Source organism: Lipotes vexillifer, unplaced genomic scaffold (genome assembly GCF_000442215.2).
Source record: "Lipotes vexillifer unplaced genomic scaffold, Lipotes_vexillifer_v1.1 scaffold586, whole genome shotgun sequence".
Taxonomy (NCBI): Eukaryota; Metazoa; Chordata; class Mammalia; order Artiodactyla; family Lipotidae; genus Lipotes; species Lipotes vexillifer.
The window spans coordinates 258,199-283,784 of NW_006781860.1; the positions used below are offsets into that span (position 1 = coordinate 258,199).

Consider the following 25,586-nt stretch of genomic DNA (forward strand, 5'->3'; position numbering starts at 1 on the left):
GCTGGGCCTGTGAGCCATGGCCGCTGAGCCTGCGCGTCTGGAGCCTGTACTCCGCAACGGGAGAAGCCACAGCAGTGAGAGGCCCGCATACCGAAAAAAAAAAAAAACAAAAAACAAAAAACAAGAAAAAACTTTAGGGAAAATAAAAAAACTAAGATAAAACTAACAAAAACTAATGAAAGCCATTAACAACTTAGAAAAAAAACAAAATCACTTTGAAAAAGTATGTGTAACCTAACAAAGGATTAATGTCTTTTATATATAAAGAGCTTACCAATCATTAAGAGAAAAGGAGGGGATTTCCCTGGTGGCGCAGTGGTTAAGAATCCTCCTGCAAATGCAGGGGACACGGGTTCGAGCCCTGGTCCGGGAAGATCCCACGTGCCGCAGAGTAACTAAGCCCGTGTGCCACAACTACTGAGCCTGCGCCCTAGAGCCCGCGAGCCACAACTACTGAAGACCCGCGTGCCCAGAGCCCGTGCTCCACAACAAGAGAAGGCACTGCAATGAGAAGCCCACACACCGCAACGAAGAGCAGCACCTGCTCGCCGCAACTAGAGAAAGCCCACGCACAGCAACGAAGACCCAACGCAGCCAAAAATTAATTAATTATTTTTTAAAAAGAAAAAGGATAATAGCAAAAGGAAAAATAGGGCAAAGGATATGAACAGGCTATTCATAAAACAAAAGGTCAATAAACGTATAAAATATTCATATATATTTATTAATCAAAAAGTCAACAAAAGAAAATCCCTTTTTTAACCTATCAAAATGACAAAAATCTCTAAAACAATACTCAGCATCAGCCTGATTTTGAAAGCTGACACGTTACCACTGTAGATGTGATTAAATCATTTTCACTAAGAGAAAAAAGTATGCTTGTTAAGAGGGGAAAAAAATGATTCTCCACTTTTTAAAAAAAATCCTACAATGATATTAAATTTTATGAGAAACCTAAGATGTTGATAACTGCATCTCAAGCCACTGCTAAGAACCGTAAGCTGGTTACCTGGAAGACAGCTTGCATCCCTGAAGGAGGTAGGCATTCAGATTCCCAGTTGCCGCAAGTAATAGCCCCAGGTATGGAGGGGAGGGCTTCATTGGCCTAGAAGAAAACTCAGGATGGAATTGGACACCGACAAAATAGGGGTGATCTGAAATGAGAATAATCATAATGCAATTGAAGAAGATAAATATGAGAACAGCTTTAAAGGTCTTCTTATCTTTAAATAAGAAAACTCATTAAATGGTAAGATGATTATTTAACTTGTTACCATCATAGCCAGTTATTTTCATGATCCAACTTGGTAGCAGAATTTCAAATTGCAAAACACATCACATTAATAAGAGATCCAGCATTTTATTTGTGCAAGGTGTTAGAGAGTGAGCAAAGTTAAGCAAAAGTTTTTGAATGGGAAGATGATCTGCTTTCCCCAAATCTGCCCACCATCTAGACCCTTCACAGAGGTACAGTGATTCCATCTCCATGGGTGGGGCCCAGGGCAGGCCACCCTAAAATATGCCTAAATGGCATATTGATTATTTTGAATTAAAGTTACTTAAGATTGAGCTGATGGGGACTTCCCTGGTGGCACAGTGGTTAAGAACCCGCCTGCCAATGCAGGGGACATGGGTTCGAGCCCTGGTCCGGGAAGATCCCACATGCCGTGCAGCAACTGAGCCCATGCGCCACAACTACTGAGCCTGCACTCTAGAGCCCGCAAGCCACAGCTACTGAGCCCACGTGCCACAGCTACTGAAGCCCGCGCACCTAGAGCCCGTGCTCAACAACAAGAGGAGCCACCGCAATGAGAAGCCTGCGCACCGCAACGAAGACCCAACGCAGCCAAAAATAAATTAATTATTTTTTAAAAAGAAAAAGGATAATAGCAAAAGGAAAAATAGGGCAAAGGATATGAACAGGCTATTCATAAAACAAAAGGTCAATAAACGTATAAAATATTCATATATATTTATTAATCAAAAAGCAGCTACTGACGTGCCACAGCTACTGAAGCCCGCGCACCTAGAGCCCGTGCTCAACAACAAGAGGAGCCACCGCAATGAGAAGCCTGCGCACCGCAACGAAGACCCAACGCAGCCAAAAATAAATAAATGAATTAATTAAAAAAAAAATTGAGCTGATGCAAGAGGGACACTGTGACACACACCCCACCTAGTCTCCTGAAAGCAGGACGTAAATCTCTCCTGTGAAAGGTGTACTTCCTGCCTCTGAAGTGGAAGGATACCCTTATCACCAGAGACAGGGAATTTGGGCAGAGAAGCCTGTATAAACACATCTTGTGACTTCTTTAATTTACTGCCCAAGCCCAAACTTTGTTTAGATTCTTCACTAATTAAGCACCCAAAGCCTAAGTTTCTTTGTCCTGTCAATTCCTCACATATTTATTGTTTCTTTGTCTAAAAAGTGTAAAGGCTGCCTGCTTTGGCCACTTCTTAGGTCCCATTTCTATGAGACCTCCGTCTGCATGAGTTAAAATTTGTTTTTCTCCTGCTTATCTGTCTTGGGTCAATTTTATTATTAGTCTAGCCACAAGAACTCACGTGGGTAGTGGGGAAAGGTCCCTTCCCAGCACCCTGGTATCCTCATACTTAAGGCTAAGTGTAAGTCACTCTTTCTCTTAGATGGCTTCAGGCCATTTTCCACAAGGTCTCCTTTCCCAAGGGATGGGTCCCCTGGGAATGCACCAGGTATAACTGCTTTTCTAGTCACAGCTCTGGGCTGGATATTAATCATGGATAGCACCATGAAGCTGAACAGGCACTCAGATTTCAGCCGATGCCAACGTATCTCTTGTGATGAAGAGTCTCCAAGTGATAAAAGGCTGCCCTTTCAAGATGTTAATGGTGGTTATGGCTCAAGGGGTGAGAGTTCAAGACATTTTTATTTTCTCCCTTATATTGATACTTCTCTGTATCGTGTGAACCTTTACAATGAACACATATTTCTTACATTATCAGAGGGCAAATAAAGCTATTATACATTGAGGGTTGTAAGAAGTCCCTATATGAGCAATTCAAGTTCTCCTAGATGTAATAGGAACAGAAAAGTAGCTTTTCTCGGGTATCTGAAATCCCTTGTTTGGGAATGGTAAAAATTAATGGGCAACATTTCCAAATCTGGGTAGAAATTTTCTAGGATTACAAATTCCTCTCCCCACTCAGGACTCTCAAAAACTATGTTTGTTCCCAGATTAGGAAGCAACTCCTAATTAGAGATTGGGCAACTCTCTAATCCCATAATTGCTATAGTCAAAGCATGGTCAGTATGTATTCCTTACTTTAAAAATCATTTTAATGGCCATATACATATCAAACTGAAGATGATAAAATATAAGTTTTATAGGAGGAAGTAAATATAACTTTAAATCTTTCAATGAGATGCTTTATCAAGTGATCTGAAAGTCTAGTACGGAATTCAAAATCACAAATCCCCATCACTTACCACTGAAGACCCAAAACTACTGCTCAGTAGTAAGGAAATGATGATTGAACGGCAATGCCCACTCTCTTAAGGTTATCATTTAAAGCTTATCCCTCATCCTAATAAAATAGGTAGCAGGCTAGCAGAGTGTTCTCATCTAATGGTTATGGAACTTTAGAACAGGAAAGGGCTTCAGAAGTAGGGTAAATGTCCAGGTATAGACGCAGAAGCCTGGGGAAGCTTTGTCCTGTTCCCGGTCGGCTAGCTGGGGTTTCAGCTTTCACCGTCTGACTAGCTCACGCCTCCGTTTGCACCCGTGGGGCCAGGTGTGTCCTGGGGCGCTCGCTGCCCGCTTCAGAAGCTTTGATGTAAGATCACCATTTGTTCTCTTCTGGAAAGGGTTGACCTTTCAATTCTCAAATGATGATGATGATCCTTCTCCTATTTTGAGTCTTCTTTATAAAATAGTGGCAGCACCAGATAGTAGTTTTTCATGTTTGTTTTAATTTTTACTCCTTACTTAACTAAATAAAAGTTGGAAACCTGAAAAAAAATAATAAAGCTTTGCTATACAAAATGGTAGCCCCTGGCCACAGGTGACCATTTAATAAACTCATTCAAATTAACTGAGCACATTTCAAGTGCTAAATAGCCACAAACAGCTAGTGGCTACCATATTGAACAGGGCAGAATACTCCATTATTGCAGCAGATTCCACTGGACAGCTCTGAATCCAGAAAAATCCAGTGTAGAAATCCTCCACATCATATCCAAGAAGAAGCCTCCTTGAATTAGAATAACATTCAGGTATGAAAGCTTGGTGAAAGGAATGCCACCTTCTCCCAGGAAAGTGTCCACTCAAAGAAAGAAGAAGAGAAACCATCTGCCCTTAGAAAAGAAAACAATACCTCTTTAAATTAAAGATGTGATGAATCTTGCAGCACAGCATCTAGGGATGTCTCTGAAAGAAGCTGACAATAATTGTGCTTTTGTACCACTAGAGACAGAAACTAAGCAACGGATCGTGTCATAGCCAGGGAAAGAATATTTGAACGAATGGATCGCTGCTCTGAATCACTTTACCCAAAATATCCAACATGAGGAAAGAGACTAAAAGTTTTTCTTTTGATGATGTTCTATCAGTCAAAGTATCTTTTAAATAATGCTCTTAATTGCTTTGAAACAAATTCTGACATTATACTAATCTCAAGCTTTGTTGTTCCTTTTAGAACTCCTTCAGGAACGTAGTGATTCATGGATGTGATAAGGGTAGCTAAGATCAAAATCTTCTGGGAAAGTTTCCTTAATAAAATGAACTCCCTTGCAGTCAGCTTTTTAAAAACTGCAAGGTTTTACAGCAGGTCTCATTTCCTTTCCAACCCACATGAAATTTGAAAGTGTCAGTGGGAAACGAAATCCTTGCGATAAAGAAGCTTCTAAGTGTTTGCTGGTAATAATGAGAGACAGGAGAATTAAAGAGAATAAGTACTTGAACAAAGTAAACAAAAAGTAATTTGCATAAGAAATTTCTCTGCCCTCTCACATGCCAGACTTAAGAGACTTCAACACCAAACAGTGATCCACACTATAAAAATTGTAAATGATGGGCATTTCCATCAGAAGGACTACAGAAAATACATCCTCATATTCTGATTTAAAACTTCAGGCATGGATTGATAATCTTAAGTGGAATGTCCGATGAAAACAAGAAGAACAATAAAATCCCACAGAGGTGGTGGCAGAAGGAGGCTCCGACCTGGTTTAGCTCCAGCCCCGCCAGTGACTGGCTGGATGGCCCTGGCAGGTTGCTTAACCTCTCTGCACTCGGGTCTCCCTCTCCATAAAGTAGGAATAACATCACCTGCCTTGTAAGTTACATAAGGCACGTAGAGTCCCTAGCAAGGGGTCTGGTGAGAAGCATCTAGTGAGTGCACACTCGATGTCCACTGCTTGCCTTCTTTCTGGGTCCAGGTAACATGCTACAGTGGTCAAAGAAGCCTTTCCCAACTTCAGTACTCCTCCCTGCTCGGGACTTCTGAAGTACCTGAACAGTTGAGAGACAGAAAAGGAAAGGGACAGGGAAAAGGAATTTGAAGTGGAAGAACAGTGACATGGACTAAAATGGAAAAAACAGTAGGAAAGTTAGAAGAAGAGTAAGTAGTTCGGGTTATCTGGAGCCTAAAGTATACAGGTTGGAAAAGGTAGGTTCTAGAAAATGATGCTACCATTTTTAGAGTATCCTGTACACACTAAGCATTCAATAATGAGGATGGTTTATCTAACAAATTATTGTCACATGTGCTGCACAGTCAGTCACCAGTAGTGAGGGGGGCACTGGGCCATTCTTCCTCAGAGGAGGGAGAAAGCAGAATGCTACTCAACAGTGGGCTGCCTGCCTTTCCCAGAGCATCTAACCCAGAAGCTGCAACAAGAGACACGCCAGGAAGGGGGCAAGGACGCTAGGAAGCATACTACCGGTAGATCTGGTAGGCTCCGAACACTACATCATTTTATGGCAGGTTCACTCTAATAGGCCCCAAAAAGATTAGTATTATAAGCAATCTAGTTTTTCATGCACTTTATATTTAGCGCGTATTATTTCTATTTAGCTGCATATTTATTTCAAAGGAGAGAGGAAAAGAAAGAGAGCAAATAAAATGGGTCTCAAGTTATATCTTTGTATGCTTACAGTCGACAAAGAGACATTAGCTCACCACAATCACCACAAAAGTTTTCAAAAATGAAGAGCCCACTTACTTGCCAGTTCAATGATCTCCATCCTCTCCCCATCGACATCCTGACCTACAAAACTTAAGTCATTATGCTCAAGTTGGTTGATCAGGCTAGGATTCACCTGGAAAAACAAGAAATTAAGTGTCTTTGGACAGCAGAGCAATACAGACATATCAGCTTATGAAAATGTCCTCCACCAACTGGGTGGATTTTCCATTTCGGTGATGCTCTAACTAGGAGTTAATTTCTATTTATATTCAAATCTCAAAGCCTATTTTTAAATTCATGATGAACCTGAGAAATAGTTGGATCACAGCCCTTAAATTTGGGAGGCCCACCTTCTACTGTCCAAAGATGAGTTTCAAAAAGTAGGACTGTGAGACTACATCAAACTAAAAACTTTCTACACAGCGAAGGAAACCGTCATCAAAACAAAAAGGCAGGGAATTCCCTGGCAGTCCAGTGGTTCAGACTCCACACTTCCACTGCAGGGGGCGTGGGTTCAATCTCTGCTTGGGGAACTAAAGTCCCGCAAGCCACGCAGCATGGCCAAAACAAACAAACAAACAAAACAAGGCAACCTACTGAATAGGATAAGATATTTGCAAATCACGTATCTGATAAGGGGTTAATATCCAAAATATATAAGGAACTCATACACCTCAACACCAAAAAAAAAAAAAAAAAAACAACTAAAAAATGGGCAGAGGATCTGAATGGACCTTTTTCCAAAGAAGACATACAGATGGCCTAAAGGTACATGAAAAGATATTCAACATCACTAATTATCAAGAAAATGTAAATCAAAACCACAATGAGCTATCACCTCATATCTGTTAGAAAGGCTATCATCAAAAATACAAGGAATAGGGGCTTCCCTGGTGGCGCAGTGGTTGAGAGTCCGCCTGCCGATGCAGGGGACGCGGGTTCGTGCCCCGGTCCGGGAGGATCCCACGTGCAGCGGAGCGGCTGGGCCCGTGAGCCATGGCCGCTGAGCCTGCGCATCCGGAGCCAGTGCTCCGCAACGGGAGAGGCCACAGCGGTGAGAGGCCCGCGTACAGCAAAAAAAAAAAAAAAAAAAAATACAAGGAATAACAAATGTGGGAAAGGATGTAGAGAAAAGTCCTACAATGCTGGTGGGACTGTAAATTGGTACAGCCACTAAGGAAAACAGTATGGAGACTCCTCAAAAAATTAAGAGTAGAACTACCATATGACCTAGCTATTCCACTTCTGGGTACTTATCCAAAGAACATGAAAACACTAATTCAAAAAGATATATATGGACACTATGTACACTGCAGCATTATTTACAATAGCCATGATATGGAAACAACATAAGTGTCCACTGATGGATAAAGAAGATGTGAGATTATATATATATATAGTAGTTGAACTGTTACTGGTTCACAAGTGGACAGGTAATCTAAATTGACCCAGTCAGGTTTAGGAGAGATGCATGTTGCCTCACTTGCCACTGGCAGCCATCATACAACTATGAGGGAGACCAGCCTAAGGACAAGGCAGACACACAGAAAAGGGTAGGTAGGGCCAAGGGACTCCTAGACAAAGCAAGAGCCCTGACTGTACCATGCCTGGAGCCCACCAAGCCTCTGGACTACCTATTACCTGAGATAACAAATTTCCTTATTGCTTAGGCTGGTATCAGTGAATAATGAGCAGGAATTTTGACTCTTCACAGTCAAAAGCAATGTAATTGGTACACCAATTAATCCCTGAACAGACAATTTGCATTTTGGGGAACGTAGGCTCCTCATGCGGCAATCTCAACAATAACTCCTCTTCATCATGCGACACTAAGCTTCATGCTCAATGTAGCTTCCAAGAGGCTCCCAAACCAAGGGTCCATCATGTGATACCCAGAGACACATCCCTATCCCGAGAGGCATTTGGTTCAGAAGATGCAAGTACCCATTTCCCAACTCTGCCAAAATAAAGGGCAGGAGGTTCAGGATAAGGATAACAACTTTATCTCGGCCTAAGAGACAGCAGTTAGGGTAACAGAGAGCCCTGAAATGTCCCATGTGCAGATACTTAAAGATTGTGCCTTTGGAAAGCCAAGACCAGAGTCTCCCCACCACTACCCGCCTCCTCTGGGAAATCTGGCACTTCTCCCCTGAGCCCTGTGGACACCAGGCCGGACAGCTTCTCCAGAGGCCCGCTGGTGATCACTGGGGTTCCTCACACTAAGCATCTATATTCCACAGTAATTCAGTGTAACAGCCATACCTCATACCGATGTCTGTGTCTTTCTTCTATAAAAGGAACGTCACCATAAAGTTTTCCTGCAAAGATATGAGAGTGAAATGAAAATTGTAGTAATCAGCTTGGAACCACATCCATGGCATCTGTGTGGGGGAAATCTGTTTGATCTCTATCCGTCTATCAGAGGCCTAAAAGTGAACCAGACTCTAGATAGTAATCTCGATTTTCTTTTCCTATAGGACAGCCATAGCTTCTTTGAAACCCTGAAGCAATTCTCAAGTAAGCCGTCAGCAGTGCACAGAGGGAAGCCCACCATGGACTCCAGCATAGGCCCTCCTTTCATACGCCTGCCTGCAGAACAGAGAACCCCAGTGACATCTGCACCATCACCACTGTGCAGATTCACAATGGGGCTCATGTTACAAAAGAAGAAAATGAAACAAAGGGAAGGGAAACGAAACCAAAGGACTTGCCCAAAGCCCCGCCCCACTGGCCATGCCGTCCTGTCTGGAGCCCAGGCATCCTCACTCCCGGCCCAACGCTCTCTCCACTACACCAGCCGCCTCTTCTTTCGCACGTGTGGTACTGGCCACACCGGTTTACACCCCACGTTAAAAATATGCCTATCCTTTGACTAAAATTTGACCTCTAAGAATTTACCCCAGAAAACAGAAACGAGGACAGAGATGTAACCACGAAGATGTGACCTGCTGCGTTATTAGCAGGGGACAATCGGAAACCAGCATCGCCTCAGGAACGGAGGGCTGCTGGCAGGAATGAGAGCACATCTCCACCCACAGTTCTCAACCAGGGGTGTGTGGCAGAGAATCACACGCGCGGCTGCTTAGACAGGCCCGTGTCGCAGCAGGGGCCGCAGCCCAGGGCAGCATCTCGGGCACAGCCTGTCTGGCGATGGACACGGGGGCCAGTGGGACACCCAGTGACCCCAGTGTGAGGTGGAGAGGAGTGGGGTCTGTCACCAGACACCTCTCAAGAACATAGGGCCCATAGAGCACGTGGAGAAGCAGGATGGCCAAGTGGGTCACAGCACTGGAGCACGCACAGGGGCCGACGACTATTCCCTCCGCACCGGCGCTCAGCACGCAGACCCCAGGCTCACAGCCAGGGGACGGGAAGACCCGCCGACAGCGCTGGAACACACCGCCGAACCCCAGCAGAATCAGGAGCAGGGCTTGAGTCCACAGGCAGGGGATTGCCAGACTCTCCAAGGTGTCATCAGGCCGCGGAACAGGACGTTTCAACCAAGAGACCGAATGTCTCACATCCCACTTGAGCTTTTGACTTGGATAAAGAAAACGCAAACAGGCTGGATTCTCTGTGACTAAGTGTGATCAATGATCATGACTGAACTTCTACTTGCAATTCTGTGCATACAAACTGAGTTCCCTGGTGACGATGTTAATGACAGTGAGTATTTAGGTATGTGCCTTGGAAGAAACATGGGCATAGTGGGGGCAGGGAGCTCCTTTGAGAGAACTCCAACATGCCACTGCCAGGGGGTCATTCAAGACAGAGCCCTTTGCACTCAAACTACTGGTTCATAAAAATGAAAGAAAAAATGGAAGATGATAGCACAATAATGCCCAGTTGGAAAAAATGGAAACATTTATACCATGAAGTTACAAGAAAAAGCAGTTGAAACATCTGGACCTAACTTTGAGAGGATTCTGACTCTCCTCTGACCTCTAACTTTGTCATTGATCTTTTCCTCCTAGAGTCCAAAATGTCTTCTCTCCTTCCTCCATTAGGACAGATGACTAAGCAAATCCAATAACAGAGCCTGCCAATACTAATAGAGATGGTGAGAAAAATGGCAAAAACCTCCAAATTAGAATATAAGTAATTATATTGAGGAGTTATATCTGAGTCATCGGGACTAGCAGGATATTGCACGAACTTTTGAACCTGCGTGGCTTGTGCCTGCCGCCTGGCTTAAGGCAAACTTTGTGTTTGCTATGAAATCCCAGAAGTGACGGGAAGAGGGGAGGTATAGTGACTCTGGAGCCAGAATGCCTGGCTCTAAATTCCACTATACCATGTAATGGATGTGTGACTTGGGCAAGTTACTGCGCCTCTCTGCCTCAGCTTCCTCATCTGTAAAATGCGTTGTTGTGAGGACTGAATAAATCAAAACATGTGAAACACTTAAAACAGTAAGTAAACCATGTGACTGGTATTGTTATCTCTAGACTATGAAATTCAAACAGAAAGAATGGAAGCTAGAACATAAGTTCTACAAGATAATAGACAAGATAGGGACCCATCCCCTCAATTCTTGAGACCAGTGTCTAGCATATAAGCAGGCACTCGATACATATTTGTTTAATGAATGAAGCATATATATGGGGCAGGGGGTGTACGTGGTACACGATGAAACATGTTTTCAGAACTTTGGAAATGCTGTTTTGTGCATTCAAAATCTTTCTTAATCACTGACAAATCTATCAAGAATGAATTTATGAAATTAATCCATTGCCATATCCATGAAAAAAGAAAATTTAAATTTCCATTAAAACGATAGGTTGAGAATCAGCTCAGAGTGTTACCAGACGAAAACACCTTAAAATCAAAAACTAAGAATTCTCACTGCAGGCTCGCCCTGGCACCAGGAATTCTGATTTCGATGCTCTCAGGAGAGTGCCCAGGCACGTGGGTTTTTACAAAGCACCGACTGACTCCCTGTGCTTTCCTCGTCAGTAACCACTGAGCCACAGTATCACTGAACGTGTTTTTGGGGGGACAATCAATGACAAGCGAGATGCTGGATGCTGCTGGATGCAGATTGTATCCAGCTGTGGACTGAAAAGACTAAGGGGTAGATATGCCATGTTGTTAGGAGCGCTGCTCTGGACGGATTTATTGAGCACACATGCCATGTGGTAAGCCTAGGCACAGGGGACATCCTCAATGATGACAAAGTGACATGGTCTTCCTTCCTGTCCTAGTCTTTTTGGAGACAAAATAAAATGCAACAGAGATTAACTGCACATAAGCTTAATGTTCACTTAAGAAGCAAGTAGCAGCAAAGCTTTAGAGAAAGACACCTGATGAGGTCTTAGGACCTACAAAATACTCTCAGTGTAGGCAGCAAGACACCAACAATGCATATAAGAGCATCGTCGGAAACAAAAACCCTGCCGAATTACACCTTCTCCTTCTCTAATTCGCTGCTGGGTAGATTCTGTCTCATATATAATATATATTTAACCCACTAACGGTCCTGCCAACCCCCACCCTCCTGGTAATAATCCTAGTGTCTGAACCTGAACATTTCTCTTTCCTTTTCAGAGCAAAAATTTTCCCCACAAAAAGCTATACAAGCTAGAAGGTGGAAACAACCCAAATGTCCATGGACAGGTGAATGGATAAACAAAAATGGTATATACATGCAATGGAATATTATGCAGCCTTAAAAAGGAAGGAAACCCTGACACATGCTACCATATGGATGAACCTTAAGGACTTTATGCTAAATGAAATAAGTCAGCCACGAAAAGCAAATGCTACATGACTCCACGTATATGAGGCACCCAGAGCCATCAAATTCTTGGAGAGAGAAAGCAGAATGGTGGTTTCCAGGGGCTGGGGGCAAGAGGAATCAGGAGTTGTCGTTTAATGGGTAAAATGTCTTAGTTTTGCAAGATGAAAAAGTTCTGGAGATCAGCTGCACAACAATGTGAATATACTTAACACTTCTGAATTGTACACACAGAAATGGTTAAGATCATAAATTTTATGTTATGTGTGTTTTACAACTAAAATTTTAAAAAGTAAAAGGTAAACAGCCCCATTCTTGCCCCCACCACTCCCTCTTCCTCCGACTCCCCCTTTATCCAACACCCCCATCTCCGCCCTTTGCAATCCAGCTTTCATTCCTGTCATTTTACTGAACTGCTCTCTAAATCCCAGCTGATCTGTCCTCAGTGAGGACTGGAGTAACGCCCCCATCCCCCACCTGTGACCTCTGCTCCTCTCTGGACTCCCCTTGCCCCGCCTCCCTGACCTGCGGCCTCCACTGGGGACAGCCGCCCACACTTACACCCTCCCTTCCTCTCCCACCTTCACTCTCCAGGAAGCTGTCAGCCTTACGCTCCCATTCTACACCTCCCGATCCTTACCTTTCACCGGGCCTCCACATTTCCTATTTCCAGGGGCCAGAAGAAATCACCCGTAGTGTGCAATAAAGCTAAAATCACTACCTGATGGGCTTTATTACCTCTCTCTCAGAAGACCTGCTGTGCTTTTGCACAAATATCTTTTAACTGCTGTACCAGTGTCTTAATTTGACTCACTTTTAAGACTGCCCAGAACCTTGCCCTGTACTAATTAGGTATTATAGGAGCTAGAGCTCTCTTTGTATGTGCAAGGATTTGCTGGTGTTTGTCTAGAGATCCCAAGAGGCTGCCCAGAGTGCAGATTTTTGGTGTATTTGGCTTGCACATTGTCGGCAGACACACAGTTTTTAATTTTTAAATAAGTTGCCAACATTTAAGAATCAGAAGATTTCTCATAAAACTCTGGATTTCCAGATTCTCTTAAAAATTTAGACGACTGGCAACAGTGAATCCACAGTCCTTCATGCAACTATCAGCTGTAGCAGTTACTCCTTTGATGGGTCAAGTGCTTGTCAATTTGCCCCAGGCCCCACCATTCCCTATGGCCTCTCTAACTCTGAGGCCCACTGTAACTGCCATTGATTGTTGAGCTTAAGCCATGGCATTTCTCACACTTGGCTGTGTAACTCGTTCACATTCCCAACCGGGGCCTACTGGCCCAGCTGCTCAGTCCAAGGTTGATTCAGGGTCCTTCCTCAAGCCAAGCACCTGATTTCAACTGGCTTTCAGAAGCCAGGGGTGGGCTCTTCACTCCCTGTTGCCACAAGACACTCCTCCTGAAACCTGCGGAAGCCTGTCTTGGGGCTCTCAGTGCGAGGAGGCTCAGCTCTGGGAGCTGTTTGGGGGTTTCTGTCCCCTCTTTGATTAAGGTCCAGCCATTTGGCAGAGTGAGGTGGTCAGGAGTTCGGGCTCTGAAATCAGCTCAGTGACTTTCTAACAAGTGACTTCGCCATGCTACGACGCGGTTCTCGCGTGCAAAATGCGGCTGGGTCCCAGGGGTGTTGACAGGCATAACTGAAAAGATGCCCATCGTGTCCTAGTGACCGATACTTAGAAAGCGCACGGCCCAGTATCTTTCTCCTTCTCCATTTTTTACTTTTGGATTTTAGCAGATCATTCCTTTAATTTTTAGAAAACATCTCATTTCTTTTACGTATCTAAACTCCTCCCCTTACCCTAATTTTAGTTTTCATGCTCTGCTTTTATCTCAATTTTCTATTATGAAAATGCTGATTTTCTAGTTTAAAAATGCTAGTCCTTCCCTTTAACTGTACACTGCAGGGTCACATGCTTTTCCATTGCTTGTATCTCCTTTTATTCCCACCCACCCCCACCCCCCTTTTAGTATTCTCGTCGCATTTTTTAAAACTCTTTTCTTAGATTTTCTGCATTCTTCTGCTAGACCATATTAGCAGGTTGGGGAGCCAGGAAACCAGAAGGGAGGGGCTTGAGAGAACCTGCAAGACAAAGGGGCTGCCTGCCCCCCACCCCTCGGCTCACCTCTTCTCCCCACCCACTGGCCCCGTGAGAGCCCATTCTTAACACAGGCCACTAACTGAAGTTTATCCCGAGCTCTGAGAGAATCACAGGTCAATACAATAAACCCTCCCCATTCACGATCCTAGCATCGCACTGGAATAGCGCTTTCCTGTGCCAGGTGCTGTTCTAAGGACCCACGTGCATAGCTGATTTAGCCCTCACAAGGCCGCCACAAGGTAGCAGCTCTTCTGATGTCCATTTTCTAGATGCAGAACTGAGGGTGAGCAGCTACACAGCCAGCAACTGAGAGCTGGGGATGGGGTGGTGTGACTCCAGGGGCTGGGTTGTAACCACCTCCCGAGTTCCCACAGGTGAAGTGCTCAGGACAGAGCTGGTCCAGTAAGGGGGACATAAATGCTTTAACCCCTTACAATTAAAGGAGCTATGTCCCAGACCTGTGAGCCCCCATATCCACAAATACACTTTGCTGGGAAAGCCCCAGCGAAAGGCAAGAAGCAGCCGGGGAGAGAGGGACCCCCAGTGTGGGCTGTCCGCGGGGAGGTGGAGAGGCTGGCCCACTCCTCTCCCGAGGCCCACCACGCTCCTTTCAAACTCCTGTCTCAGCGCAACATGTTACCGTGGCACGGACCTTCTGGGTCCCTAACTCCCTGGTGATCTCTTTCAAACTGTTTTATAAATCACCTCATTAACCCAGCCAAGGTTTTTTGTGCGGCTGTTTTTTTCCTCAAACTTCCTAACAATCTAATCACACAAGGAACTAGAAGCTGTTTCTGTCTATCAACGCTTGGATAAGAGATAAGAAAGCACAAGCAGTTTTTCTAGCCTGAAAATTTCTTCCCCTTAGCAGCCTGTCTTTCAGTTCTTTCAAATTTGACATTAAACCACTCTGCATTTCCAATGCCATGAATTTTACCCAGATCCTTAATACAGGGACTCACTCAATACCTTCCTAATTGGCCTCTTGCCTCTGTTCTCTCAAAACAAAAACCTCTTTCTCTTACAGTAAAGCAGAACCAAGCCTTCCAGTCAAGTCCTCCTCCTTATTATGAGGAAATGCAGACAAGGTCCCCAAAAGGAATTAAGTCTTTTCCTAAACTATTCAATTTTCACCTGCTGCGTCCAGACAGCTTCGCTGGCCTCCTGCAGCCTACACTCTGCCACACTCACTAGCAGCTGGCGTCACCCTGAGGAGCTCTTCCCAGCCTCCTCTGCCAGCTGACTCTGCCAGCATCAACTCACTGTCCCCATGTCGTCTGCCCTGAGGATGAGGGGCACGTCAGAACTCTGATGGGAAATCACCAGGACCTGGTCTCCAGCTGTGCGCACTGCACAGCAGGGGGCTCCTAATTCCTTCCAATACATCATGCTGCATCCGCCACTGGACCGGACACCCCTGGAGGGCAAAACAGCATTCCACTCGCCTTTAACGACCCCACGGCCCAGCCCCACCGTGCTCAGGGGCTGGCCCTCTCCCTCCTCTGCTTCCCCGAGTGCAAGGGTGCTGGTTTGGAGGGCAGAGTCACGCGGATTGCATACACAGTTTGGGACTGCTTTAAACTGGGTTTACTCTAGCGTTCCTACCAGCGCACACCCACACCAGACTGCGCAGTATTCAAACACACTACCTGAATGGTCCCAATAATGTGTTCCTGCTGCTGGTGGCAGTTCGGTTTAAAGACCACACTTGGCACAGACAAAACAGGCTTCTTCTCCTGGATGTCTTAGCAACATACTTGGGACCTGACCAAAAAAATTAAGCCAGGGACCTATAATGTTTGGGACACACTATCCAACGAGCTGTCAGCTGTCCCCTGAGTGAGCTCTGAGCCTTGTCTGTATTGCTTTGTACTTCAGTATGTTCCCAGCTCTCACACTCAGTTGAGAGCCACAAGCAAAACAATAAAGTTTCTGAAGTCTTAAAACCCTCTCATACCAAAGTTCCTCGGTGCTCTCCCTGGCTCCCCTCTCACCTGAGTCTGACCCCCTCCGTCTCTAGCCACACCTCAATCTAGATTTCCCACTCTTCAAAGCACCCCATTTAAGACTTAACTGCTAATGTAAAATAGATAGCTAGTGGGAAGCAGCGGCATAGCACAGGGAGATCAGCTTGGTGCTTTGTGACCACCTAGAGGGGTGGGATAAGGAGGGTGGGAGGGAGGGAGACGCAAGAGGGAGGGGATATGGGGATATATGTATATGTACAGCTGATTCACTTTGTTATACAGCAGAAACTAACACACCATTGTAAAGCAGTTATACTCCAATAAAGATGTTTAAAAAAAAAAAAAAGACTTAACTGCTTTGTACCATATCCCCCTGCTTTTCAAAAGTCATCTAATGAGTTAATCAACCAAGTAATGGTATCACTATAAGTAGACAAGTCCTACCATCTACATTCCCAGATAAAATGTATATGGTTTGTAAATTGAGGTATAATTTACATGCAATAAAATATACGCATCTGAAGTGTTTGACAAGTTTCACAATCCTGAAATGTGTGTTTAAAGAGTCACGTTTTGGAGAGTGATCGTAACGGTGGGCTGTGGAGCCAGGGCCACGTGTTCCAGTAGAAGACTAAAAACAATGTGAGAAGAGCAGCCGAGGCCTGTGCCCCCGCACCCACCCATGGCGAACTGTTCCACCTGTGGGCCCTCCACTTGCTCAGGTGAACAGTACAAAGGCTGGACCAAATGGCTTCTGAAAGCCATCTTGGCCTTATTCTGTCACTAAATAGGGTATTTAGGCAGGCAAGTGGACAAGTGGGGAGATGTCCTTGAACGCTCCCCAGGAGGGTAGCAGCCTTGCTGGCTTGGCCTCTTGCTTCGTCCAGCCTGTGCTTCTTTTGTTTAGACGGGGGTTCTGTAAGCCGTGGCAACCCTGAGGCAGAACAGGATTCCCCTGTCTTTGTTCAGCTCTCGAACTAAGAATGGTTTTTACATTTTCAGATGGTTAAAAAAAAACAAAAGAAAAATAATGTTTCATGATGCATAAAAATTACATGAAATTCACATTTCAGTGCCCATAAATAAAGGTTCATTGGAACACAACCATGCTCGTTCACTTGCATATTTGCCTATTGCTGCTTTCACGCTACAACACAGAGTTGAGTAGTTGCATCAAAGACCATATGGCTCCAAAATTGAAAATATTTATTATCTGGCCCTTTACAGAAAAAGCTTACCAACCCTTGCTTTAGACCATCTAGGTAAGAGACTCTGGGCTGGTATATCTCTCTCTTCCCATATTAAGTGCTGGTGGAGACTTCAGACATGGGTGGTACACAAACAAGTAAACCAACATCTGGAAAGGGGAAATTTCCACTTTGTAGAAATGAAAAGAAATGCAAATTAAAGTACAATAATACAAGGCCCTTTTGTTCTTGTTAATAGAACAAGAAGAAAAATAATTAAAATATTAACAAAAAGACAAAGCAAGGACACGACAGTACAGGTAACATCATTATGAACTGGTTCACCTTTTCTTTCAAACAATCCAGCAGAATTATCAGTTATAAAAGTGTTCATACCCTTTGACATAATAGTCTGACTCCTGGGAATCTATCCTAAAGAAACAATCAAAAGAACAAAAGAACACTGGGTCAAAATGTTCACATCAGCATTTTTCTAACAAAATGATAGAAACAACCTGAAATGCTTAGCAAATGGAAATGAATCAGTATATTATGGTTCCTTAACTCAATTAAATATATGCCCAAATAATAGACATGAAGACTAAATACATGAAAAACTTTGCTACTATAACAGACTATATAAAAACTAAGGATGATAGAGACTTCCCTGGAGGAGCCGTGGTTAAGACTCCACGCTTCCACTGCAGGGGGCCCGGGGTTCAATCCCCGGTCGGGAAACTAAGATCCCGCATGCCATGTGGTGTGGAAAAAAAAAAAAACAAAAAACTAAGGTTGATAGATAAAGTTTAGAAAAGACCATGAAAACTTAAAAAGAAAAAGTTTAGAAAAAAAAGGAATGGAGTACTGACACATGCTACAATGTACACATACGTTTAAACATTATGCTAAATGAAAGAAGCCAAACACAAATGCCAGAGATCATACCATTCTATCTATATGAACTATCCAGAATAGGCAAAACTATAGATTAAGGTAATGGGCTTAGGGCTGGAGGGGGTGGTGGTGATAGCTAAAGGGAACAGGGTTTCTTTTTGAAGTGATAAAAATGTTCAAAACTTGACTGTGGTGATGGTTGCATAACTCTGTGAGTTGTACACTTTTAACAGATGAATTGTACGGTATGTAAATTACATCTTAATAGAGCTGTTTAACATTTTTTTCAAGGCAGGCAAAAGATGTTAATTAAGCAACAAACTTTGGTGTTATGTTTAAGATTCATAAAAATCATCAATGCTACTTTTAGGTCTACTGTAAAGAAAAACAAATCCTAAATCAGTCTTACTTCCATCAAGACAGGTAAAAATTTTAAATATATTGAACACAATGCTCTTTTTAAAAAGCTTAGTACGATTATAACTGAATCTTTTACAGTAGGTTAACAATTTTAAAAGATGAAATTTCTCACTAACCATTTTTGCCTCTTAGACCACTATTTGAACAAAGTTTCAAAGTATTTAGAAACATCTAAAAGCCAAAGAATCGCTGCTAATACCCACAAAGAAAAAAAATTCTTATATTCTTAAAGAAAAAAGTCACTTAAAGAACACTGGCTTCTCACCCCGAGAGAGTAGGGAAATATGTGCACTTTAAAACTTTTCCTTTTTAAATTTCCTTCTTGCTAGGAAGCTTTATATTCCTTAGAAGCTGTTTATCAGCCTTAAAGGAGAACCTCATGTTTCTAGTCTGATTCTTCTTTGAGTGAAGAAGGCATTTTTCTAAGGTATTCTTATAACTTTACAGGAAGGATGCTGGACGCCCGAGATACCTTGGTTCCCTCCTGTGCATCCGGCCCGGGGACGGGCGGGGTGGGGGGGGTGGAGGGGGGAAGGTGAGCAGCGCAGGCATCTGTCCTGGCCACTGCTGTATCTCCAGAATCGAGCACAGTGCATATGGCGCAGAGCAGGCACTGAGATATATTTATCAAATTGAATTAAGGGTTTTGGGGTTACATTAAGTTATTCTCATATCATATGTTAATCTATGGAAAAAAGTTCCACAGAAATTAGAATAACCTTATCGGGAGTAGAAGATCAGCAAATATCAGACAGTGAAGCACATCATATTTTCCTTGCCCCATGCTGGAGCTACTCGGGGAACAGAGAAATAGACTTCTGAGACATAACTGCCCCCCTTCTCGAGAAGTTCAAAAATTAGTGGCTCAAAGCAGTCAGACATCAAACAGTTAAACAGGGAGCTGGTTTCGATGCAGTGGGGAAAACAGTGGATTGGAAAGAACTGAGCTGGAATCAGGGCTGTCCTGGTGCAGGGTCAACCCCAGGAGCATCGGTAAAGCACAAAGCAGCCCACTGGCCAGGGTGTGGTGGAGGGCAAATGAGAAGGGGCATCCATGTGTGTTCTACCAACCCTTTCAGGGAGAGGAATGGAGAAGCAGGAGGACCAGCGAGTGCAGAGGCAGGGAAGGGGCGAGAGGGACGGGACAGGAGAGCTCCAGGAGGGCTGTGGCCAGGCACGGCCATGTAAATGATGCCTGCCATGTTATAAAACAAATGATCTGAGAAACTTACTTAATATTGAATTTTCAGTTTTGAAAACAGTTCTTCTTATTCCCAGCCTCATCGTTCCTCCCAAATTGCCAGGGTTGTGTTCCGGCATATCAATCACCTTAGAAAACAAAAGAAGTCCGGTTTTGCCATCTTGTAAAAACATAATTTCCCACATTTCAAGCTTTACTTTTAGGGGATGCTCACTGGGTAAGGATGTTCCTTAAACAAGAAAATCCGATCGTTCCTTCCAATCTTCCTATTCAAACACGGTCATGCTTTTATACACTCCTCACAGTATGCTGCCTTTTCATCTCTGCTTCTCATCCTTCATTCAAATCACAGGTAAAAAATTTATCAGGAGCATCTTTATAACCTCCCTCCTGTCATTACTCAAAGTGTCAGTTCCAGGCAATGTTCACACTTCAAGTTCTGACCTTCTAGGACCTTCCACTTTGGTCTTCACGTCCCTTATAATAACAACCCTCTCCCACCGCCCACTCCACTCCCTAAAGATTTTCCATAAGCAAATCTGTCCATTTTGGAAAAGGATACCAGAAATACAGTCGTTCCTCAGTATCCAGGGGGACAGGTTCCAGGACCCCTCTGGATAACAAAATCCTTGGATGCTCCAATCCCTTATATAAAATGGCATAATACAGTCAGCTATCGGTATCTGCGGATGCCAAACCCATGGATACGGAGAGCCAACTGTACTTATTTGCAGAAAATCATTCAGAAGGATTCTTTTTTTTTTTTTTTTTTTTTGGCTATGCCATGCGGCATGCAGGATCTTAGTTCCCCAACCAGGAATCGAACCTGTGCCCACTGCAGTGGAAGCACGGAGTCTTTAACCACTGGACCACCAGGGAAACCCCCTAGAAGGGTTACTCTTATTAAAAAAATTAAAGAAAAAAAATATATATATAATCCATTCTATCAAATTCCATAGGTAGAAACCTAAGTGCCACCCTGGATCTCTCCCTCTCCCTCATCTCCAATGTGTTAAGTCCTATCCACTTACCAGCTCTAGACTTCCTGCATCCATCCACAGCTCCCACCACCAACCAAACCACAACCCCTCACCTGGACTGCGGCCAGAGCTCACCAACTAGACATGCCCCACATTCACATGTCCCCCCAACCCTGCGCACTGCAGGCAGAGTGGTCGTGGTGTTTCTCCTGCTTGAAATCCTTGACTGCCTGGTACTGGCCCAACCTAGCCCTTCAGCCTCACTTCCCGCGACTTTCCCCTCCTACCCTGAGCTCTGGTCACTGAGCCTTCCTTCACTTCCTCAAGTGCATCTTCCTTTCTCCCACCATGGAGACTTTGAACATCTCCCACTCCCCTACCCTCTTTTCCTAAATTAATCCATCCTTAACCGTAAGATCTTAGCTCAACTATTCAACATGAGCTTCCGCAGGAGCTGATATTAGCAGGCACCATACCCTAGTCGGGGTCCTCTATCAACACACTCCTCATCACCGTGCTCCCCTCCGTTTGTGTGTAGAGTGCTTTGTGTACTAGACTGTGAATCGCTAAGAGCTGGGGCACTTTTTGCTTTTACCATTGCATTCCCAGCCCCTAGCACACATGGAACTGGCATCTGGTATGCACTGAACGAATGCAGGGATGACTGAATGAACTCAGACCAAATAATTTCAGATTTATCTTTAGGATTAATTCACAGAAATGCAGACACGTGATTTTTATGAAAAGTCTGTTCGTGTTAGACAATGGTCTATTCTCGCAATTCTGTTCACTACAATCTCATGGTTTTATTCCATCTTTAAGTTGTTAAAACAGACTACAGTTGGGTGAGTTAACCTGTTCTAATGGAATTGCTCGTTTCCTCTCATAAAACCTTGCTTTCCTTGTTTTTTCTATACCCTAACTGCCACATGTTGCTCTACAGGAATCCTTGACAACTAGAATTTTCCAAGAACTTGTATGATCTTTTCAGTGTTCCAGAAGAACTTTCTGAGCCATTTGAACCCTGTGGCCCGGGTACACTCTAAGAGTCACTGAGAGGAAGGGGTGGAGAAAAAACCTGACTACACCCTTTGGCAGATGGAGCGCTTGGTTCTGAAGTGCTTTTGGCCTTGGCGTGTCTTTCCTATCTTCTTGGGTCGGCTAATTACGGCTAGATTAAGTATTACAGGAGTGAGGTGAGGAGAGGGCATCAGCTTCCAGTTCAGAAAGCTGAGCTGTTTAGCTTTCAGCCCCTTGGGTATTTTCTAGGAAAGGACAGATAAGACTACACTACCTGCCACAGACTCATAAGAAGTCCTAGGTTGATTCACAGCTACAATTTCCGCTTCAGTTGAAGACAACCTGAACCCTTTAGGAAGACCACAGCAATAAACTCCCCTGGTTTCTTCTTATAAGTGTACTGTGATGCTTCAAGTCAGCCTTACTTCCGGCATTGGGTTTCTCCACTCAGGAAGAGTCTTTTAATGTAGTTTGTTCAGTTATTGGCATGTTTGGAATTCAAGGAATGTTCTGGTATAAACCACTGAGAATGGAGTCAAATGACCCAACTAAGAACAGGAATCCTCCCTTACTGCTTACTTGGGTTGAATCTGACAAACACAAGGCCAGAAAATATTTCCAAAAGCTAAATGCAGTGGGCACAGGGCTGCCTATGGGTCTTAAACACTCCTCCAACATAGAGGGAAGTCTGGAAATTCCTGAAAGAGCAATATGAGAACATTATTTAGAAACATGAAATATCAGGAGACACAGCTGTAAGAGTTGAGTGTGGTAGACAGGAGGTGAGGATTATTGAATTTTTTCATTATAGGCCTTTTGGAATTGTTGGGGTTTTTTGTTTTTTGTTTTTTTGGAATTGTTGAACACATAATTACTTTAATGAAAATACAAATTGAAGGCCCAAATAGTGAAATATATTGTGTAGGCCTTCTACTAGGGTATTAGTTCACATTATCCGTGCTGTTTTCAAAAGCAATAAATAAGACCTTCTCCTGATATGATAGCACAGAAAGAAATCCCAAGGTGTAATTGCCACGGTGACCCTCCGATTAGAATACGCTCCCATAGAAACCACTGGAGAGGCAAAGAAAACGGTAGACAAAAGATGGGGGAGCAGACGGAAGTAGCTTTCCAACTCTGAATGATGCCCTGAACAGCAGTGAAAGGAGAAAAGCAGAGCAAGAACTGACAGGGGGCTTCATCCGGGGATGCCCATCACACACTCAGTGGAAGGACGTCCAGGCCATGAAGACCTTCAAGATGGCAGAAGAGTAATACGTGGAGATCACCTTCCTCCTCACAAATACATCAGAAATACATCTACACGTGGAACAAGTCCTACAGAACACCTACTGAACGCTGGCAGAAGACCTCAGACCTCCCAAAAGGCAAGACACTCCCCACGTTTCTGGGCAGGGAAAAAGAAAAAAGAATAAACAGAGACAAAAGAAAAGGGACGGGACCTGCACCAGTGGGAGGGAGCAGTGAAGGAGGAAAGGTTTCCACACACTAGGAAGCCCCTTCGCGGCAGAGATTGCGGGAGGCGGAGCGGGGAGCTTCGGCGCCGCGGAGGGGAGCGCAGCCACAGGGGCGCGGAGGGCAAAGCGGAGAGATTCCCGCACAGAGGATCGGTGCCGACCGGCACTCACCAGTCCGAGAGGCTTGTCTGCTCCCCCGCCGGGGCGGGCGGGGCTGGGAGCTGAGGCTCCGGCTTCAGTCGGAGCGCAGGGAGAGGACTGGGGTTGGCAGCATGAACACAGCCTGAAGGGGGCTAGCGCGCCACGGCTAGCCGGGAGGGAGTCCGGGGAAAAGTCTGGAGCTGCCGAAGAGGCAAGAGACCATTGTTTCTGGGGGCGCAAGGAGAGGGGATTCAGAGCACCGTCTAAACGAGCTCCAGAGATGGGCGCGAGCTGCGTCTGTCAGCGCGGACACCAGAGACGGGCATGAGACGCTAAGGCTGCTGCTGCTGCCACCAAGAAGCCTGTGAACAAGCACAGGTCACTGTCCACACCTCCCCTCCCAGGATCTTGTGCAGCCCGCCACTGCCAGGGCCCCGTGATCCAGGGACAACTTCCCCGGGAGAACACATGGCGGCCTCAGGCTGGTGCAACGTCCCGCCGGCCTCTGCCGCCGAAGGCTCGCCCCGCATCGTGCCCCGCCCTCCCCCAATCCCCCCCCCGGGCCTGAGTGAGCCAGAGCCCCCGAAGCAGCTGCTCCTTTAACCCTGTCCTGTGGAGAAAAGGGAACCCTCTTGCACTGTAGGTGGGAATGTAAATTGATACAGCCACTATGGAGAACAGTATGGAGGCTCCTTAAAAAACTAAAAATAGAACTACCATATGACCCAGAAATCCCATTACTGGGCATATACTCCGAGAAAACCATAATTCAAAAAGAGTCATGTACCACAATGTTCATTGCATCTCTATTTACAATAGCCAGGACATGGAAGCAACCTAAGTGTCCATCGACAGATGAATGGATAAAGAAGATGTGGCACATATATACAATGGAATATTACTCGGCCATAAAAAGAAACAAAACTGAGTTATTTGTAGTGAGGTGGATGGACCTAGAGTCTGTCATACAGAGTGAAGTAAGTCAGAAAGAGAAAGACGAATACCGTATGTTAATCCATATATATGGAATCTACAAATAAAAAAAAAAGGTCATGATGAACCTAGGGGCAAGATGGGAATAAAGACACAGACCTACTAGAGAATGGATCTGAGGATACAGGGAGGGGTAAGGGTAAGCTGGGACAAAGTGAGACAGTGGCATGGACATATATACACTCCCAAATGTAAAATCCATAACTAGTGGGAAGCAGCTGCATAGCACAGGGAGATCAGCTCAGTGCTTTGTGACCACCTTGAGGGGTGGGATAGGGAGGGTGGGAGGGAGATGCAAGAGGGAGGGGATAAGGGGATATATGTATATGTAGAGCTGATCCAGTTTGTTATAAAGCAGAAACTAACACACCATTGTAAAGCAATTATACTCCATTAAAGATGTTAAAAAAAAAAAAGAACGTCCAGGCCAGGCTCCAGCTGGGAGAATAGAAACACTCCAGAAGGGGACAGCTGGGGAAGGCAGAGAACACAGGGTACTTCTGGTCAAACCTGGCCAAACCAGTTGCCTTGCAGAGTTATCAGGCCGTCCTAGCAGCTCTAAAGATGACAGTATGACTGCCTCTCGGGTTACAAACAGCCTGATTGAGCAACAAAATTAAGGAAACGTCTTTGTTCTTGGCATTCCTTCCGAGAAAAGCCTGAGAGACAGGAGAACATCACAGTTTTAAAACATATCTTTTATCATTACTGGGGTGGTTAAAGAACTTCAGATATGCTCTAGTTTTAATCCCAACATTTTCAAAATACCCTAGATTTTGCATCTAAGAGGAAAATCCCTCTTCCATTGCAAAAGGGTCGCCTCGGCCCATTCTGAGTTTGCCTAAATACAAGCTGTCATCTGATCCCCACTACAGATCTGTCGTTTCTTGGAACCGAGCCATAGCCCAGAAGAAAAATAAAAAAGGATCAATAAGTAACGAATATTGGTGGTGATAAAGCTTTAGGAGATGTAAATGTACCATGTAAGGATAAACACGGCCCTAATTAACCTTTACCAAAGTTTCTGCAGCCCATGATAAAAGTGTAATGGGTTTAAGACTTCAGGAGTCCTGGGTACCTTGAACAACAAAGTCTAGGGAAGTTAGGTTCTCTTATCAAAGATGAAACTCCCCCCCCACTTTTTTTTTTTGGCCACGGAGCGCGGCTTGCAGGATCTTAGCTCCCCAATCAGTGAACTAAGCCTGAGCCTCGGCAGGGAAAGTGCAGAGTCCTAAACATTAGACTGCCAGGGAATTCCCAAAGATGAAATTCCTAAATGGCAGTGTGGG

The 25,586-nt window shown here is 44.5% G+C and overlaps 1 protein-coding gene across 1 annotated transcript in view; it reads right to left on the reverse strand.

Annotated features, from left to right (window-relative positions):
* CTPS2 (CTP synthase 2) overlaps window positions 1–25,586 on the reverse strand; it is a 122,098-nt gene that overhangs the window by 14,134 nt on the left and 82,378 nt on the right. Inside the window, exons 14-17 of the mRNA XM_007454843.1 lie at window positions 19,717–19,813; window positions 8,429–8,484; window positions 6,203–6,299; window positions 1,010–1,154 (exon numbers count right to left, since the gene is read on the reverse strand). Coding sequence (XP_007454905.1) covers window positions 1,010–1,154; window positions 6,203–6,299; window positions 8,429–8,484; window positions 19,717–19,813 — 395 coding nt within the window. The remainder of the gene's footprint in view (window positions 1–1,009; window positions 1,155–6,202; window positions 6,300–8,428; window positions 8,485–19,716; window positions 19,814–25,586) is intronic.